Source organism: Pseudophryne corroboree, chromosome 1, assembly GCF_028390025.1.
Source record: "Pseudophryne corroboree isolate aPseCor3 chromosome 1, aPseCor3.hap2, whole genome shotgun sequence".
In the NCBI taxonomy this organism is placed as follows: domain Eukaryota; kingdom Metazoa; phylum Chordata; class Amphibia; order Anura; family Myobatrachidae; genus Pseudophryne; species Pseudophryne corroboree.
The window spans coordinates 1,037,018,905-1,037,038,032 of NC_086444.1; the positions used below are offsets into that span (position 1 = coordinate 1,037,018,905).

Consider the following 19,128-nt stretch of genomic DNA (forward strand, 5'->3'; position numbering starts at 1 on the left):
GTCATTTTTTTTACTGATCTTTTGTGTTTTGGATTTTACATGCTCTGTACTATGACATTGGGCATCGGCCTTGGCAGACGACGTTGATGGCATTTCATCGTCTCGGCCATGACTAGTGGCAGCAGCTTCAGCACGATGTGGAAGTGGATCTTGATCTTTCCCTATTTTTTAACCTCCACATTTTTGTTCTCCATATTTTAATGCGCACAACTAAAAGGCACCACAGGTATACAATGTAGATGGATGGATAGTATACTTTATACATGACGACGAGTGACTGAAGACACAGAGGTAGGTACAGCAGTGGCCTACCGTACTGCTATATACAGTATAATGGACCTGGTGGACACTGTCAGCAGACTGCGTTTATAGTATAAAGAAAAAAAGACACCACAGGTATACAATGTAGATGGATGGATAGTATACTTTATGTATGACGATGAGTGACTGAAGACACAGAGGTAGGTACAGCAGTGGCCTACCGTACTGCTATATACAGTATAATGGACCTGGTGGACACTGTCAGCAGACTGCATTTATAGTATAAAGAAAAAAAGACACCACAGGTATACAATGTAGATGGATGGATAGTATACTTTATGTATGACGACGAGTGACTGAAGACACAGAGGTAGGTACAGCAGTGGCCTACCGTACTGCTATATACAGTATAATGGACCTGGTGGACACTGTCAGCAGACTGCGTTTATACTTATAGTATAAAGAAAAAAAGACACCACAGGAGTGTTTTTTCAGGCAGACAAACGTATACTGGTGGTCACTGTCAGCAAAACTGTGCACTGTACTCCTGCTATAGCTGCTCCCCAGTCTCCCCCACAATTAAGCAGTGTGAGCACTCAGCACAGTCAGATATATCATGCAGCACACTGAGGCTGAGCACAGATATGGTATGGAGCGTTTTTTTCAGGCAGAGAACGGATAAAAAAAAACTAGCAAAACTCTGCACTGTACTCCTCCTAACAGCTGCTCCCCAATCCTCCCCACAATAAGCTAAGCAGTAGCAATCAGATCAACTAACTATAACTATATAAACGGAGAGGACACCAGCCACGTCCTCTCCCTATCAATCTCAATGCACGTGTGAAAATGGCGGCGACGCGCGACTGCTAATATAGAATCCGAATCTCGCGAGAATCCGACAGCGGGATGATGACGTTCGGGCGCGCTCGGGTTAGCCGAGCCATACGGGAGAATCCCAGTATGGCTCGGACCCGTGTAAAAAGGGTAAAGTTCGGGGGGGTTCGGTTTCTCGGAAACCGAACCCGCTCATCACTAATAAATATATATATATATATATGTATATATATATAGCCGTCGTCAGCACTATATAGACAATGAGCTCTCAGTTATACTTTACAGTGACTTTGCTGTGCTGTGTTAACTATGTGCAGTATGGAATGTTGGATGTACAGTAGTATATCATTACTGAGAGTGATATTTTAATACAAGGGCGTGCAAAGGGAAAGTTTCCTCTTGTTTCTCTTGGCTGCCCTCCCAGGACAGATCGTATACTGTACATATTCTAAAATAGCTACTGTAATTGTTAAAATTGTCCAGCTACAATAGGAGGTTAGTCAAGACATCGATAAGCAGTGAAATGTAACAATTTATTTTCTGCTCCATTGTATTTTCTAGGTTGCCGAAGAGATCTCTTTCAGACAATGGAATTTTCTGGGGATAGTCTGGCAAGTGTTATTGCCCCTGATGTGAACACATGTCAGAAGATTTGCACATTCTATCCAAACTGTTTATTTTTTACCTATATAACAACAGAAAGGAATGAACCATTGCTAAGGTTAGTTGCAATAACTAACCCTTACAGCCTACTCACTTATAATGTTGCACTTATAATGTTACACTTACAGATAAACCCAACAGGAACAGTAATAACAATGTTTATACAGCACGCCTCAATATCCAGGGCCATCTTAACATATAGGCACACTGGGCAGCTGACTGGGGCCCCACAATACTAGGGGCATTCGAGCAGAGGTGGGTGGTGGTCACACAATCAGTGCCACAAAACAGCATTCTCTACCTGCCTCCCAGCCTGCAGCCAGACAGGGAATGGCTGCCAGCATGCTGATCGGTGGGTGGCTGGAGCTATCCACCAATCAGAGTGCTGACATTCATTCACTGTATGGAAGCATGTGGAGAGATGGCACAGGACTGCAGGAGGGGCATGTTATGATTTATTTTATTGGTTCCCATGAATGCGTGTGTAGGGGCCTTAGTGCAATGCTGTCAAGATGGCCAATATCAAGACAAATACTAGAGATAAGAAAAACTTTCAAAACTTCTTGGTGAAATATTTGTATTGTTGCATATTTTACCAGCAGAATGGATAGGCTGAAGTTTAATGGTAAGAATTAAAGCATTGCTGAAACATGGCAGCTCTGTAAACTATTTGTTTCACTGGAAAAATCTGATCAATGAAAAATATTTGTCAGGAATCTGTATTTTGCATCACGTCACTTACCGGTGCTCTGATGTGCTGGCATCCGGAGTTCACATCCTCAGCCTGGCAGCATGTTCCATGATTGCCTGCAATGTGCAGAGACTCTCTCCAGTGTGTACCCGCTTGCCATACAGCGTGTACCCCGATGTATTCCTACCATCTCTGGAGTATGGGCTCCGCCATGACACCCGGGCCAGTATTTACTAAGAATCCGAGTTTGTCCGATTTGTGTTTTTTTTCTAAGTCCCAATCCGGGAATTCATTAAGCACAAATCTCGGCAGTGTTTGGACTATTCGTAATGGTTTGATTTGCAAAGTTCTGAAATACGAATGAATAGACCATCGGTCAAACACGGCTGTTATTTCATACAATACGGGCATTCACTATTCATTCGTATTTGGGTGTTAGTTTCTGAGTGCTCAAGTGCGGGTCTGTTTTTTTTCGATTCATTAAAAAAAGCAGCAAAAAAATAGACCTGCTTTTTCCAGTCGAGTTTGGATAACCATGCACGGATCAGTGAGATCTGTGCATGGTTATCTATGGGAAAGGGTCTGTTTAGTGTAAAAACTGAGAAAAAAATTGTGTGGGGTCCCCCCTCCTAAGCATAACCAGCCTCGGGGTCTTTGAGCCGGTCCTGGTTGAAAAAATATGGGGGGAAAAATGACAGGGGATCCCCCATATTTAATCAACCAGCACCGGGCTCTGCGCCTGGTCCTGGTTCCAAAAATATGGGGGACAAAAAGCGTAGGGGTCCCCCGTATTTTTGAAACCAGCACCGGGCTCCACTAGCCAGGTACATAATGCCACAGCCGGGGGACACTTTTATACTGGTCCCTGCGGCCCTGGCATTACATACCCAACTAGTCACCCCTGGCCGGGGTACCCTGGAGGAGTGGGAACCCCTTAAATCAAGGGTCCCCCCCTCCAGCCATCCAAGGGCCAGGGGTGAAGCCCGAGGCTGTCCCCCCCATCCAAGGGCGGCGGATGGGGGGCTGATAGCCTTGTGAAAAAATGTGAATATTGTTTTTAGTACCAGTACTACAAGTCCCAGCAAGCCTCCCCCGCAAGCTGGTACTTGGAGAACCACAAGTACCAGCATGCGGTGGAAAACCGGGCCCGCTGGTACCTGTAGTACTACTACTAAAAATACCCCCAAAAAAACAGAACACACACACCGTGAAAGTATAAGTTTATTACATACATGCACACCTCCATACATACATACTTACCTATGTTCCCACGAGGCTCGGTCCTCTTCTCCATGTAGAATCCTTGGGGTACCTGTGATAAAAATGATACTCACAGAATCCAGTGTAGAATCAGACCTTTGTATAATCCACGTACTTGGCAAAATAATAAAACGGAAACCCGATCACGCACTGAAAGGGGTCCCATGTTTACACATGGGACCCCTTTCCCCGACTGCCAGGACCCCCCCTGACTCCTGTCAAAGAGGGTCCCTTCAGCCAATCAGGGAGCGGCACTCTCCTGATTGGCTGTGTGCTTCTGTAGTGTCTGTCAGGCAGCACACGGCACAGATACAATGTAGCGCCTATGCGCTCCACTGTAGCCAATGGTGGGAACTTTGCGGTCAGCGGTGAGGTTACTTTCGGTCAACCGCTGACCGCAAAGTTCCCACTATTGGCTACAATGGAGCGCATAGGCGCTACATTGTATCTGTGCCGTGTGCTGCCTGACAGACACTACAGGAGCACACAGCCAATCAGGAGAGTGCCACGTCGTGGCGCTCCCTGATTGGCTGAAGGGACCCTCTTTGACAGGAGTCAGGGGGGGGGGTCCTGGCAGTCGGGGAAAGGGGTCCCATGTGTAAACATGGGACCCCTTTCAGTGCGTGGTCGGGTTTCCGTTTTATTATTTTGCCAAGTACGTGGATTATACAAAGGTCTGATTCTACACTGGATTCTGTGAGTATCATTTTTTTCACAGGTACCCCAAGGATTCTACATGGAGAAGAGGACCGAGCCTCATGGGAACATAGGTAAGTATGTATGTATGGAGGTGTGCATGTATGTAATAAACTTATACTTTCACGGTGTGTGTGTCCTGTTTTTTTTGGGGGTATTTTTTTAGTAGTAGTACTACAGGTACCAGCGGGCCTGGTTTTCCACCGCATGCTGGTACTTGTGGTTCTTCAAGTACCAGCTTGCGGGGGAGGCTTGCTGGGACTTGTAGTACTGCTACTAAAAACAATATTCACATTTTTTCACAAGGCTATCAGCCCCCCATCCGCCGCCCTTGGATGGCGGGGACAGCCTCGGGCTTCACCCCTGGCCCTTGGGTGGCTGGAGGGGGGGACCCCTTGATTTAAGGGGTTCCCACTCCTCCAGGGTACCCCGGCCAGGGGTGACTAGTTGGGTATGTAATGCCAGGGCTGCAGGGACCAGTATAAAAGTGTCCCCCGGCTGTGGCATTATGTACCTGGCTAGTGGAGCCCGGTGCTGGTTTAAAAAATACGGGGGACCCCTACGCTTTTTGTCCCCCGTATTTTTGGAACCAGGACCAGGCGCAGAGCTCGGTGCTGGTTGATTAAATATGGGGGAACCCCTGTCATTTTTCCCCCCATATTTTTTCAACCAGGACCGACTCAAAGAGCCCGAGGCTGGTTGTGCTTAGGAGGGGGGACCCCACACAATTTTTTTCTGAATTTTTACGACTTTAAACAACTTTTTAAGGTACACAATGATGCCCTGCACAGATCTCACAGATCCGGCCGGGATTCCTTGTGTTTTGTCAGGCAGTGTTTTACTCATCACTCCCGTAAAACACTGCCTGATATTACGAAATCACATCGACAACGGAAAAAACAATTGAGCAAAACTCGGCAGCTTAGTGAATGATCGTATCAGGATTCAAAAAGTTGCAGTAAAATGCACCCGATACCAATCGAGTTCAAACACCCTTCAAAACGGCCAAAACACGAATCTTTGTAAATATACCCCCTGCAGTCAGTTGACTTGGTGCTATCCACTCCTGAGCACTGGAGCGCTCACATGACTTGATTCTCCAATCCCTGCTGACCAGGCAGTATATAGCCAGAGTTCCTGCTCAGTATCATGGCATTGAACAATGCGTCGCATCCAGTGCACAGCGTCTCCTGGCTCCAGTCTCCTAAGACTCCCTTGTGTCAACTCTTCCATGAAACTACAGGCACCAGCCATTCAGTTTGCTGCATATCATACTCACCTGTTTGTTATTACTCTGAATCAACACTGTGCTATTCAACCTGCACTAAAGCATTCAGCTTAAAGTTCAGTTGTCTCCTGCAATAACCTAACCTGGTTCTGTTGTTGTATGCAAGCATTGCCTTTGACTGTGTAGCTCTGTTGCAAGTTCCTATCGGTTTCCAGGCCGATCATCTGTGTTACCAATTGCCTGTACAAATCCTGTTTCAAGTTACCATCGGTTTCCAGGCCAGTCATCGATATTGCCAAGTATCTTTGTCATCATCGGCTTCCAGGCCGATCATCGTTTATTTCCAGTTGTTATCGGTTTCCAGACCGACCTATAGTATGTGACTGTTTTGATTTCCAGAGACTCTATCAGTTACTCTCACTGAACTGCAGTTGTATTTGCCGTTGGTCCAGTTATTTTTTATATATCTCTTGTGTGCTTCAATAAACATTAGAGATGTGCACTTGAAATTTTTCGGGTTTTGTGTTTTGGTTTTGGGTTCGGTTCCGCGGCCGTGTTTTGGGTTCGACCGCGTTTTGGCAAAACCTCACCGAATTTTTTTTTGTCGGATTCGGGTGTGTTTTGGATTCGGGTGTTTTTTTAAAAAAACACTAAAAAACAGCTTAAATCATAGAATTTGGGGGTCATTTTGATCACAAAGTATTATTAACCTCAAAAACCATAATTTCCACTCATTTTCAGTCTATTCTGAATACCTCACACCTCACAATATTATTTTTAGTCCTAAAATTTGCACCTAGGTCGCTGGATGACTAAGCTAAGCGACCCTAGTGGCCGACACAAACACCGTGCCCATCTAGGAGTGGCACTGCAGTGTCACGCAGGATAGCCCTTCCAAAAAACACTCCCCAAACAGCACATGACGCAAAGAAAAAAAGAGGCGCAATGAGGTAGCTGTGTGAGTAAGATAAGCGACCCTAGTGGCCGACACAAACACCGGGCCCATCTAGGAGTGGCACTGCAGTGTCACGCAGGATGGCCCTTCCAAAAAACCCTCCCCAAACAGCACATGACGCAAAGAAAAAAAGAGGCGCAATGAGGTAGCTGTGTGAGTAAGATAAGCGACCCTAGTGGCCGACACAAACACCGGGCCCATCTAGGAGTGGCACTGCAGTGTCACGCAGGATGGCCCTTCCAAAAAACCCTCCCCAAATAGCACATGACGCAAAGAAAAAAAGAGGCGCAATGAGGTAGCTGTGTGAGTAAGATAAGCGACCCTAGTGGCCGACACAAACACCGGGCCCATCTAGGAGTGTCACTGCAGTGTCACGCAGGATGGCCCTTCCAAAAAACCCTCCCCAAACAGCACATGACGCAAAGAAAAAAAGAGGCGCAATGAGGTAGCTGTGTGAGTAAGATAAGCGACCCTAGTGGCCGACACAAACACCGTGCCCATCTAGGAGTGGCACTGCAGTGTCACGCAGGATGGCCCTTCCAAAAAACACTCCCCAAACAGCACATGACGCAAAGAAAAAAAAAGGCGCAATGAGGTAGCTGTGTGAGTAAGATAAGCGACCCTAGTGGCCGACACAAACACCGGGCCCATCTAGGAGTGGCACTGCAGTGTCACGCAGGATGGCCCTTCCAAAAAACCCTCCCCAAACAGCACATGACGCAAAGAAAAAAAGAGGCGCAATGAGGTAGCTGTGTGAGTAAGATAAGCGACCCTAGTGGCCGACACAAACACCGTGCCCATCTAGGAGTGGCACTGCAGTGTCACGCAGGATGGCCCTTCCAAAAAACCCTCCCCAAACAGCACATGACGCAAAGAAAAAAAGAGGCGCAATGAGGTAGCTGTGTGAGTAAGATAAGCGACCCTAGTGGCCGACACAAACACCGTGCCCATCTAGGAGTGGCACTGCAGTGTCACGCAGGATGGCCCTTCCAAAAAACCCTCCCCAAACAGCACATGACGCAAAGAAAAAAAGAGGCGCAATGAGGTAGCTGTGTGAGTAAGATAAGCGACCCTAGTGGCCGACACAAACACCGGGCCCATCTAGGAGTGGCACTGCAGTGTCATGCAGGATGGCCCTTCCAAAAAACACTCCCCAAACAGCACATGACGCAAAGAAAAAAAGAGGCGCAATGAGGTAGCTGTGTGAGTAAGATAAGCGACCCTAGTGGCCGACACAAACACCGGGCCCATCTAGGAGTGGCACTGCAGTGTCACGCAGGATGGCCCTTCCAAAAAACCCTCCCCAAACAGCACATGACGCAAAGAAAAAAAGAGGCGCAATGAGGTAGCTGTGTGAGTAAGATAAGCGACCCTAGTGGCCGACACAAACACCGGGCCCATCTAGGAGTGGCACTGCAGTGTCACGCAGGATGGCCCTTCCAAAAAACCCTCCCCAAACAGCACATGACGCAAAGAAAAAAAGAGGCGCAATGAGGTAGCTGTGTGAGTAAGATAAGCGACCCTAGTGGCCGACACAAACACCGTGCCCATCTAGGAGTGGCACTGCAGTGTCACGCAGGATGGCCCTTCCAAAAAACCCTCCCCAAACAGCACATGACGCAAAGAAAAAAAGAGGCGCAATGAGGTTGCTGTGTGAGTAAGATAAGCGACCCTAGTGGCCGACACAAACACCGGGCCCATCTAGGAGTGGCACTGCAGTGTCACGCAGGATGGCCCTTCCAAAAAACATTCCACAAACAGCACATGACGCAAAGAAAAATGAAAGAAAAAAGAGGTGCAAGATGGAATTGTCCTTGGGTCCTCCCACCCACCCTTATGTTGTATAAACAGGACATGCACACTTTAACCAACCCATCATTTCAGTGACAGGGTCTGCCACACGACTGTGACTGAAATGACGGGTTGGTTTGGACCCCCACCAAAAAAGAAGCAATTAATCTCTCCTTGCACAAACTGGCTCTACAGAGGCAAGATGTCCACCTCATCATCATCCTCCGATATATCACCGTGTACATCCCCCTCCTCACAGATTATCAATTCGTCTCCACTGGAATCCACCATCTCAGCTCCCTGTGTACTTTGTGGAGGCAATTGCTGCTGGTCAATGTCTCCACGGAGGAATTGATTATAATTAATTTTAATGAACATCATCTTCTCCACATTTTCTGGATGTAACCTCGTACGCCGATTGCTGACAAGGTGAGCGGCGGCACTAAACACTCTTTCGGAGTACACACTTGTGGGAGGGCAACTTAGGTAGAATAAAGCCAGTTTGTGCAAGGGCCTCCAAATTGCCTCTTTTTCCTGCCAGTATAAGTACGGACTGTGTGACGTGCCTACTTGGATGCGGTCACTCATATAATCCTCCACCATTCTTTCAATGGTGAGAGAATCATATGCAGTGACAGTAGACGACATGTCCGTAATCGTTGTCAGGTCCTTCAGTCCGGACCAGATGTCAGCATCAGCAGTCGCTCCAGACTGCCCTGCATCACCGCCAGCGGGTGGGCTCGGAATTCTGAGCCTTTTCCTCGCACCCCCAGTTGCGGGAGAATGTGAAGGAGGAGATGTTGACAGGTCGCGTTCCGCTTGACTTGACAATTTTGTCACCAGCAGGTCTTTGAACCCCAGCAGACTTGTGTCTGCCGGAAAGAGAGATCCAAGGTAGGCTTTAAATCTAGGATCGAGCACGGTGGCCAAAATGTAGTGCTCTGATTTCAACAGATTGACCACCCGTGAATCCTTGTTAAGCGAATTAAGGGCTCCATCCACAAGTCCCACATGCCTAGCGGAATCGCTCCGTGTTAGCTCCTCCTTCAATGTCTCCAGCTTCTTCTGCAAAAGCCTGATGAGGGGAATGACCTGACTCAGGCTGGCAGTGTCTGAACTGACTTCACGTGTGGCAAGTTCAAAGGGCATCAGAACCTTGCACAACGTTGAAATCATTCTCCACTGCGCTTGAGACAGGTGCATTCCACCTCCTATATCGTGCTCAATTGTATAGGCTTGAATGGCCTTTTGCTGCTCCTCCAACCTCTGAAGCATATAGAGGGTTGAATTCCACCTCGTTACCACTTCTTGCTTCAGATGATGGCAGGGCAGGTTCAGTAGTTTTTGGTGGTGCTCCAGTCTTCTGTACGTGGTGCCTGTACGCCGAAAGTGTCCCGCAATTCTTCTGGCCACCGACAGCATCTCTTGCACGCCCCTGACGTTTTTTAAAAAATTCTGCACCACCAAATTCAAGGTATGTGCAAAACATGGGACGTGCTGGAATTTGCCCATATTTAATGCACACACAATATTGCTGGCGTTGTCCGATGCCACAAATCCACAGGAGAGTCCAATTGGGGTAAGCCATTCCGCGATGATCTTCCTCAGTTGCCGTAAGAGGTTTTCAGCTGTGTGCGTATTCTGGAAAGCGGTGATACAAAGCGTAGCCTGCCTAGGAAAGAGTTGGCGTTTGCGAGATGCTGCTACTGGTGCCGCCGCTGCTGTTCTTGCGGCGGGAGTCCATACATCTACCCAGTGGGCTGTCACAGTCATATAGTCCTGACCCTGCCCTGCTCCACTTGTCCACATGTCCGTGGTTAAGTGGACATTGGGTACAACTGCATTTTTTAGGACACTGGTGAGTCTTTTTCTGACGTCCGTGTACATTCTCGGTATCGCCTGCCTAGAGAAGTGGAACCTAGATGGTATTTGGTAACGGGGGCACACTGCCTCAATAAATTGTCTAGTTCCCTGTGAACTAACGGCGGATACCGGACGCACGTCTAACACCAACATAGTTGTCAAGGCCTCAGTTATCCGCTTTGCAGCAGGATGACTGCTGTGATATTTCATCTTCCTCGCAAAGGACTGTTGGACAGTCAATTGCTTACTGGAAGTAGTACAAGTGGGCTTACGACTTCCCCTCTGGGATGACGATCGACTCCCAGCAGCAACAACAGCAGCGCCAGCAGCAGTAGGCATTACACTCAAGGATGCATCGGAGGAATCCCAGGCAGGAGAGGACTCGTCAGAATTGCCAGTGACATGGCCTGCAGGACTATTGGCATTCCTGGGTAAGGAGGAAATTGACACTGAGGGAGTTGGTGGGGTGGTTTGCGTGAGCTTGGTTACAAGAGGAAGGGATTTACTGGTCAGTGGACTGCTTCCGCTGTCACCCAAAGTTTTTGAACTTGTCACTGACTTATTATGAATGCGCTGCAGGTGACGTATAAGGGAGGATGTTCCGAGGTGGTTAACGTCCTTACCCCTACTTATTACAGCTTGACAAAGGCAACACACGGCTTGACAAATGTTGTCCGCATCTCTGGTGAAATACTTCCACACCGAAGAGCTGATTTTTTTTGTATTTTGACCAGGCATGTCAATGGCCCTATTCCTCCCACGGACAACAGGTGTCTCCCCGGGTGCCTGACTTAAACAAACCACCTCACCATCAGAATCCTCCTGGTCAATTTCCTCCCCAGCGCCAGCAACACCCATATCCTCCTCATCCTGGTGTACTTCAACACTGACATCTTCAATCTGACTATCAGGAACTGGACTGCGGGTGCTCCTTCCAGCACTTGCAGGGGGCGTGCAAATGGTGGAAGGCGCATGCTCTTCACGCCCAGTGTTGGGAAGGTCAGGCATCGCAACCGACACAATTGGACTCTCCTTGTGGATTTGGGATTTCGAAGAACGCACAGTTCTTTGCGGTGCTTTTGCCAGCTTGAGTCTTTTCATTTTTCTAGCGAGAGGCTGAGTGCTTCCATCCTCATGTGAAGCTGAACCACTAGCCATGAACATAGGCCAGGGCCTCAGCCGTTCCTTGCCACTCCGTGTGGTAAATGGCATATTGGCAAGTTTACGCTTCTCCTCCGACAATTTTATTTTAGGTTTTGGAGTCCTTTTTTTACTGATATTTGGTGTTTTGGATTTGACATGCTCTGTACTATGACATTGGGCATCGGCCTTGGCAGACGACGTTGCTGGCATTTCATCGTCTCGGCCATGACTAGTGGCAGCAGCTTCAGCACGAGGTGGAAGTGGATCTTGATCTTTCCCTAATTTTGGAACCTCAACATTTTTGTTCTCCATATTTTAATAGGCACAACTAAAAGGCACCTCAGGTAAACAATGGAGATGGATGGATACTAGTATACTTATGGATGGACTGCCGAGTGCTGACACAGAGGTAGCTACAGCCGTGGACTACCGTACTGTGTCTGCTGCTAATATAGACTGGATGATAATGAGATGAAATCAATATATATATATATGTATGTATATATAATATCACTAGTACTGCAGCCGGACAGGTAGATAATATATTTATTAGGTAATGATGACTGATGACGGACCTGCTGGACACTGTCAGCTCAGCAGCACCGCAGACTGCTACAGTAAGCTACTATACTATAGTAGTATGTACAAAGAAGAAAGAAAGAAAAAAAACCACGGGTAGGTGGTATACAATTATGGATGGACTGCCGAGTGCCGACACAGAGGTAGCTACAGCCGTGGACTACCGTACTGTGTCTGCTGCTAATATAGACTGGATGATAATGAGATGAAATCAATATATATATATGTATGTATATATAATATCACTAGTACTGCAGCCGGACAGGTAGATAATATATTTATTAGGTAATGATGACTGATGACGGACCTGCTGGACACTGTCAGCTCAGCAGCACCGCAGACTGCTACAGTAAGCTACTATACTATAGTAGTATGTACAAAGAAGAAAGAAAAAAAAAACCACGGGTAGGTGGTATACAATTATGGATGGACTGCCGAGTGCCGACACAGAGGTAGCTACAGCCGTGGACTAACGTACTGTGTCTGCTGCTAATATAGACTGGATGATTGATAATGAGATGAAATCAATATATATATGTATGTATATATAATATCACTAGTACTGCAGCCGGACAGGTAGATAATATATTTATTAGGTAATGATGACTGATGACGGACCTGCTGGACACTGTCAGCTCAGCAGCACCGCAGACTGCTACAGTAAGCTACTATACTATAGTAGTATGTACAAAGAAGAAAGAAAAAACAAACAAACCACGGGTAGGTGGTATACAATTATGGATGGACTGCCGAGTGCCGACACAGAGGTAGCTACAGCCGTGGACTACCGTACTGTGTCTGCTGCTAATATAGACTGGATGATAATGAGATGAAATCAATATATATATATGTATGTATATATAATATCACTAGTACTGCAGCCGGACAGGTAGATAATATATTTATTAGGTAATGATGACTGATGACGGACCTGCTGGACACTGTCAGCTCAGAAGCACCGCAGACTGCTACAGTAAGCTACTATACTATAGTAGTATGTACAAAGAAGAAAGAAAAAAAAAAACCACGGGTAGGTGGTATACAATTATGGATGGACTACCGAGTGCCAACACAGAGGTAGCTACAGCCGTGGACTAACGTACTGTGTCTGCTGCTAATATAGACTGGATGATTGATAATGAGATGAAATCAATATATATATATATGTATGTATATATAATATCACTAGTACTGCAGCCGGACAGGTAGATAATATATTTATTAGGTAATGATGACTGATGACGGACCTGCTGGACACTGTCAGCTCAGCAGCACCGCAGACTGCTACAGTAAGCTACTATACTATAGTAGTATGTACAAAGAAGAAAGAAAAAAAAAAAAAACCACGGGTAGGTGGTATACAATTATGGATGGACTGCCGAGTGCCGACACAGAGGTAGCTACAGCCGTGGACTACCGTACTGTGTCTGCTGCTAATATAGACTGGATGATAATGAGATGAAATCAATATATATATATGTATGTATATATAATATCACTAGTACTGCAGCCGGACAGGTAGATAATATATTTATGAGGTAATGATGACTGATGACGGACCTGCTGGACACTGTCAGCTCAGAAGCACCGCAGACTGCTACAGTAAGCTACTATACTATAGTAGTATGTACAAAGAAGAAAGAAAAAAAAAAACCACGGGTAGGTGGTATACAATTATGGATGGACTGCCGAGTGCCGACACAGAGGTAGCTACAGCCGTGGACTAACGTACTGTGTCTGCTGCTAATATAGACTGGATGATTGATAATGAGATGAAATCAATATATATATATATGTATGTATATATAATATCACTAGTACTGCAGCCGGACAGGTAGATAATATATTTATTAGGTAATGATGACTGATGACGGACCTGCTGGACACTGTCAGCTCAGCAGCACCGCAGACTGCTACAGTAAGCTACTATACTATAGTAGTATGTACAAAGAAGAAAGAAGAAAAAAAAACCACGGGTAGGTGGTATACAATTATGGATGGACTGCCGAGTGCCGACACAGAGGTAGCTACAGCCGTGGACTAACGTACTGTGTCTGCTGCTAATATAGACTGGATGATTGATAATGAGATGAAATCAATATATATATGTATGTATATATAATATCACTAGTACTGCAGCCGGACAGGTAGATAATATATTTATTAGGTAATGATGACTGATGACGGACCTGCTGGACACTGTCAGCTCAGCAGCACCGCAGACTGCTACATTAAGCTACTATACTCTATAGTAGTATGTACAAAGACGAAAGAAAAAAAAAAACCACGGGTAGGTGGTATACAATTATGGATGGACTGCCGAGTGCCGACACAGAGGTAGCTACAGCCGTGGACTAACGTACTGTGTCTGCTGCTAATATAGAGTCTAGACTGGATGATAAATTATTGATAATGAGATGAAATCAATATAATATCACTAGTACTGCAGCCGGACAGGTACTATATATATTTATTATGTAATGACTGATGACGGACCTGCTGGACACTGTCAGGTCAGCACAGCACCGCAGACTGCTACAGTAAGCTACTATAGTAGTATGTATAAAGAAGAATGAAAAACAAACAAACCACGGGTAGGTGGTATACAATATTATATATATATATATATATTATATACAATTATATATATATATATATATATATATATATATATTAAACTGGTGGTGATTGATTATTAAACTGGTGGTCACTTCAGGTCACGTTGCAACTTGCAACTAGTACTCCGAGGCCTAAGCAGACAATCACAAAATATATTATTATACTGGTGGTCAGTGTGGTCACAACAATGGCAGTGTGGCACTGACTCTGGCAGCAAAAGTGTGCACTGTACGTTATATGTACTCCTGAGTCCTGCTCTCAGACTCTAACTGCTCCCCACTGTCAGTGTCTCCCCCACAAGTCAGATAATACACTTACAGTCACACTATCTATTATCTAATCTATAAATATCACTTCAGCAAGTAGTATAGTAGTATACAGTATAGTAGTACTCCTCCTAATAATGCTCCCCAAAATACTGTGTCTCTCTCTTCTCTAAACGGAGAGGACGCCAGCCACGTCCTCTCCCTATGACTCTCAATGCACGTGTGAAAATGGCGGCGACGCGCGGCTCCTTATATAGAATCCGAGTCTCGCGATAGAATCCGAGCCTCGCGAGAATCCGACAGCGTGATGATGACGTTCGGGCGCGCTCGGGTTAGCCGAGCAAGGCGGGAAGATCCGAGCCTGCTCGGACCCGTGTAAAAAACCTGAAGTTCGGGCGGGTTCGGATTCAGAGGAACCGAACCCGCTCATCTCTAATAAACATCATTGCGCACATGCGCAGGAACTTACTACAGTCTCCTTGTTTCCTCCACCACACCACCACTGACCCACTAGGGCCCCTCCGGGAACAGACACAGACACAGACCGGACAATATTACTGCAATTTCCTCATGCGGGCATAAGATACAAAGACAAAACTATGGCAAATAAGTGAAATAACAGGTATCTTCATACGATGTAGGCCCAAGTTAGCATTTTCATTCGAACTTTCCTTTATGGGAGTAACTGGGCCCTTATCGGAGTTCATGTGCCTAATTCTGAATCACACACATGCTGCACTCAATGCTGATGATCACATAGCTGAGCAATTATGTGCAAATGTGCATGTGCGAAAAACCTCTAAGATGCATGCATTACACAGTGTGTACGGCCAAATGTGCTGCTGCGATCGGGACAGACATCAGAAAGGTTGCAGTGAAGGGATGGGCATTCCTGGTCTGTGACTAGTAGTCCATGCAAAAATGATCTGTTCAGTGGCTGTATAATGGGTATGTCATAGACGTGTCAGTGCAAGCAGCTGCATTCCCAGATGCACAGTCGCAAGCTTTGATGGCCAGGGTCAGATGGAGACAAACACTGGGGCAGATGTATTAACCTGGAGAAGGCATAAGGAAGTGATAAATCAGTGATAAGTGCAAGGTGATAAAGGCACCAGCCAATCAGCTCCAATATGTAAATGAACAGTTAGGATCTCATTGGCTGGTGTGTTTATCACCTTGCACATATCACTGGTTTATCACTTCCTTATGCCTTCTCCAGGTTAATACATCTGCCCCACTGTATCTGCTGGTGCTATTTGCAATATTGCCACTGTTGGGAATAATGTGTGTACAGTGCGGTGGTATAGCAGAACTATGGACACATCTGCAGAGTTATCCTGACACTGAAACAGTCCATTCGCTTAACCATGAGGGTGGATTTATTGAAGATAGCAGATTGTACAGCCATACTCCTTGAGATGCATGCAGGCTTGGACTGGCCCACAGGGGTACAGGGGAAACCACCAGTGAGCCCTACTGCCAAGGGGCCCACCTCCTGCTCTAAGGATCAGGTTCTAGACTGTGCACTTGAATTATACATTATACATATGTTACCTTAAGTTATACTGGACTATGATGTATTTTCTACAGTGCATTGCTGTTATTAATCTGGTACATTATCATGCATGCAGCAGCTGAATTTACAGTATATATTTATGAAGGGGCCCAGATGTTGCACTGTCTAATGGTTAGTCAAACGAATGAGGTGACAGGCCACACCCCCTCAGCAGACTGGCCACACTCCTTAACATGGGCCCCTACCACTGCATTCCCCCGGTGGGCCCTACATGCCCCAGTCCGACACTGGATGCATGTACACTGGTTATACACATAGCGAAACTTGTAGCACTGGAGGGTTGTAGCAGTCACAGGCCGGATACTGGAACAGCAGTAATTAATGTAAAGCAGGTAGGTCTCTTGGAGCTAAGGGGCAGATGTGCATCTCCCACTATGCCACTCTACACAGTACCAAGATGGCGCCACACATGTGCAGTACAATCCTCTGCGGCCATCTTGCTTAAGGAATGAAGCTTCCCTATAAGAACTACTATAGAGCATACACAGCAACTGATGGTGGTGTATCAGGACGCACCAAATTGGTTTTACAGCGCACACAGGGGTAAAAGTGGGAGTCTCAAACCTTGTACATTTGGCCGCACAGATGTACACAAGGGAAGCAGTTTGTATACCATTTGCATAAAGTTGCAGATGGGCAACCGCCAATAGACACTGCTGCATTCGCTTTTGCATACGACTCAGAATCAGGCCCACTATGTCAATTCCATAATGAACTTTTCATATTCAACATATATTTAAATTTGTGTACAATGCATACCATATTCCACAGGATAACTTACTGTGGCTGCTTGTGGTCTCAGTTTACCTGTACTGTTAATGTAATTATAGGTGATCTTTTATACTGTAAGTGTGAATTCATTTTGTTCCTGCAGAAATCGTTGCTATATAAAGACATCGAAGAGTGGGATACCGACTGCAGTGACATACACAGAGAATGTTATATCCGGATTTACTCTCCTACCCTGTCAAATGACTACTTCAGGTAAAAGCATTAACAATATTGCTTAAAAAAACACACTCTGGAAGTTATAAATTATACATTATTATTATTATTATTATCATCATCATCATCATTATTATTTTGCTCCCTGTAGTATGCCCACTGTCGGTAACCCCTGACGCAGAGTTTCATGGTACCGACCTGCATGTTGAAGATGTCAGCAGAGACAAGGATTGTCAGCAGCGCTGTACAAATAACATCAGATGCCAGTTCTTTACCTTCAGATCACCTCAACCACAGTGTCCTCAAAATAAGTAAAGAATTATTAGATAAACATAGACAATAGAATGTTTTTGTGCAGCACCTGCCTTATATCCATGTACTGTATTTATTTTTCTTAAGGTGTAAATGCCACTTAAAGATGTCGTCCAATGGGCTACCAACTTCTATAGATCACGCAAAAGGATGGATTTCAGGCTTCTCGTTAAGACTGTGTAAAACCAGAACAATTGGAGGTAAAGTGAATTGGAGGAATGAATGAAAGAGGACAGTTATTTATATGCAAAGAAGCTGTTGTAAATATTTCTTGTTCAAAACAATAGCATAACGATAGACAGTTATTAGAACACGGTGGCTCATCTGGAATGAGCCGGTGCTTATAAACTCTGAATCCCGGCTCACTCCTGTGCAATCAGTCTCTCACTGGATCATGCCAGGATAAATAGCCAGTGAGCTTTATTACTGATGATAGGTTCAACTTCAGTTGTGCTTTCCTTCTCCAGCATCTGCCTGCCCATATTACTCTGCCTCTGTGTTTCTTACATCTGATTGTTTTCAACTAAGATTGTTTGCTGCCTGAACCATATTTCTATTGATCTCTTCTGAAGTATGACACTGGCAGAGAACACACTCAGTGCCCAAGTCATTGCTATCTTTAGTGCAGGCTCTACATTTCCAAAGAAATTGGGGGGATTGCACACAGGCCTGGTCATCTGGTTACACACACCCTTGCTATATGCCTCAATAAATATGATCATTTACAAAAGTTACGTATTGGCAGCCATGTATTTATGTATACAATAAGCAAAGTGCCGCATTTCTTATTATATTGTGAGTTTATTTTTATGAGGGCACTGGGTGCAGTTCCAGTTATTGATGCGTCAGCCCCAATGAAATGTACAGACTTACTGAATTATATAGACAGTAGAGATGAGCGAGTTCGATCGGTTTTACTTGGATTTACTCGGTTCTAAAAAACGGCATCTTATTGGCTCACGGATGTCTCATGTTTTGGTTAGCCAATAAGTTGCCGTTTAGAGAACCGAGTAAAACTGAGTAAAACCGAACCCGCTCATCTCTACTGTCTATATAACCGAACCCGCTCATCTCTAATAGATAGCACTTTTAGCCAGTCTGCAGGGACCAGAGCCCATAGTGAATTGGCATGGCTCCAGCTACGCTGTGTAAGTCACACTGTGACAACGAGCAGTGGATCAGGGTCAGACTCACGAGATTAGATTCAGCCATCTGCAGCATGCAGAATCAGTGCTCACTGGTGGGTCCCATCTCACAGTCCATTATCAAAGGCAGGTGCACTGTTGCTTGCTACAGCGCAGGCTGGATGAGATCCAGGAGGGAGCTGTCCTGTCCTCTATTGCAGGTGTTAGTAGGGCTACTGGGACAGTGCCAAATAAGTCTGCAGCAGCAGCAGCAGCGAGTTCACCGCAGAGCTACGCTGGAGGAGCAGCAGATCCCACTGTA

At 45.8% G+C, this 19,128-nt stretch overlaps 1 protein-coding gene across 1 annotated transcript in view; it reads left to right on the top strand.

Annotated features, from left to right (window-relative positions):
• Nucleotides 1–19,128, top strand: part of LOC134923949 (plasma kallikrein-like) — a 136,315-nt gene that overhangs the window by 66,056 nt on the left and 51,131 nt on the right. The window contains exons 7-10 of the mRNA XM_063920799.1: nt 1,657–1,816; nt 17,300–17,409; nt 17,522–17,681; nt 17,770–17,882. Of these exons, the coding sequence (XP_063776869.1) occupies nt 1,657–1,816; nt 17,300–17,409; nt 17,522–17,681; nt 17,770–17,882 (543 nt within the window). The remainder of the gene's footprint in view (nt 1–1,656; nt 1,817–17,299; nt 17,410–17,521; nt 17,682–17,769; nt 17,883–19,128) is intronic.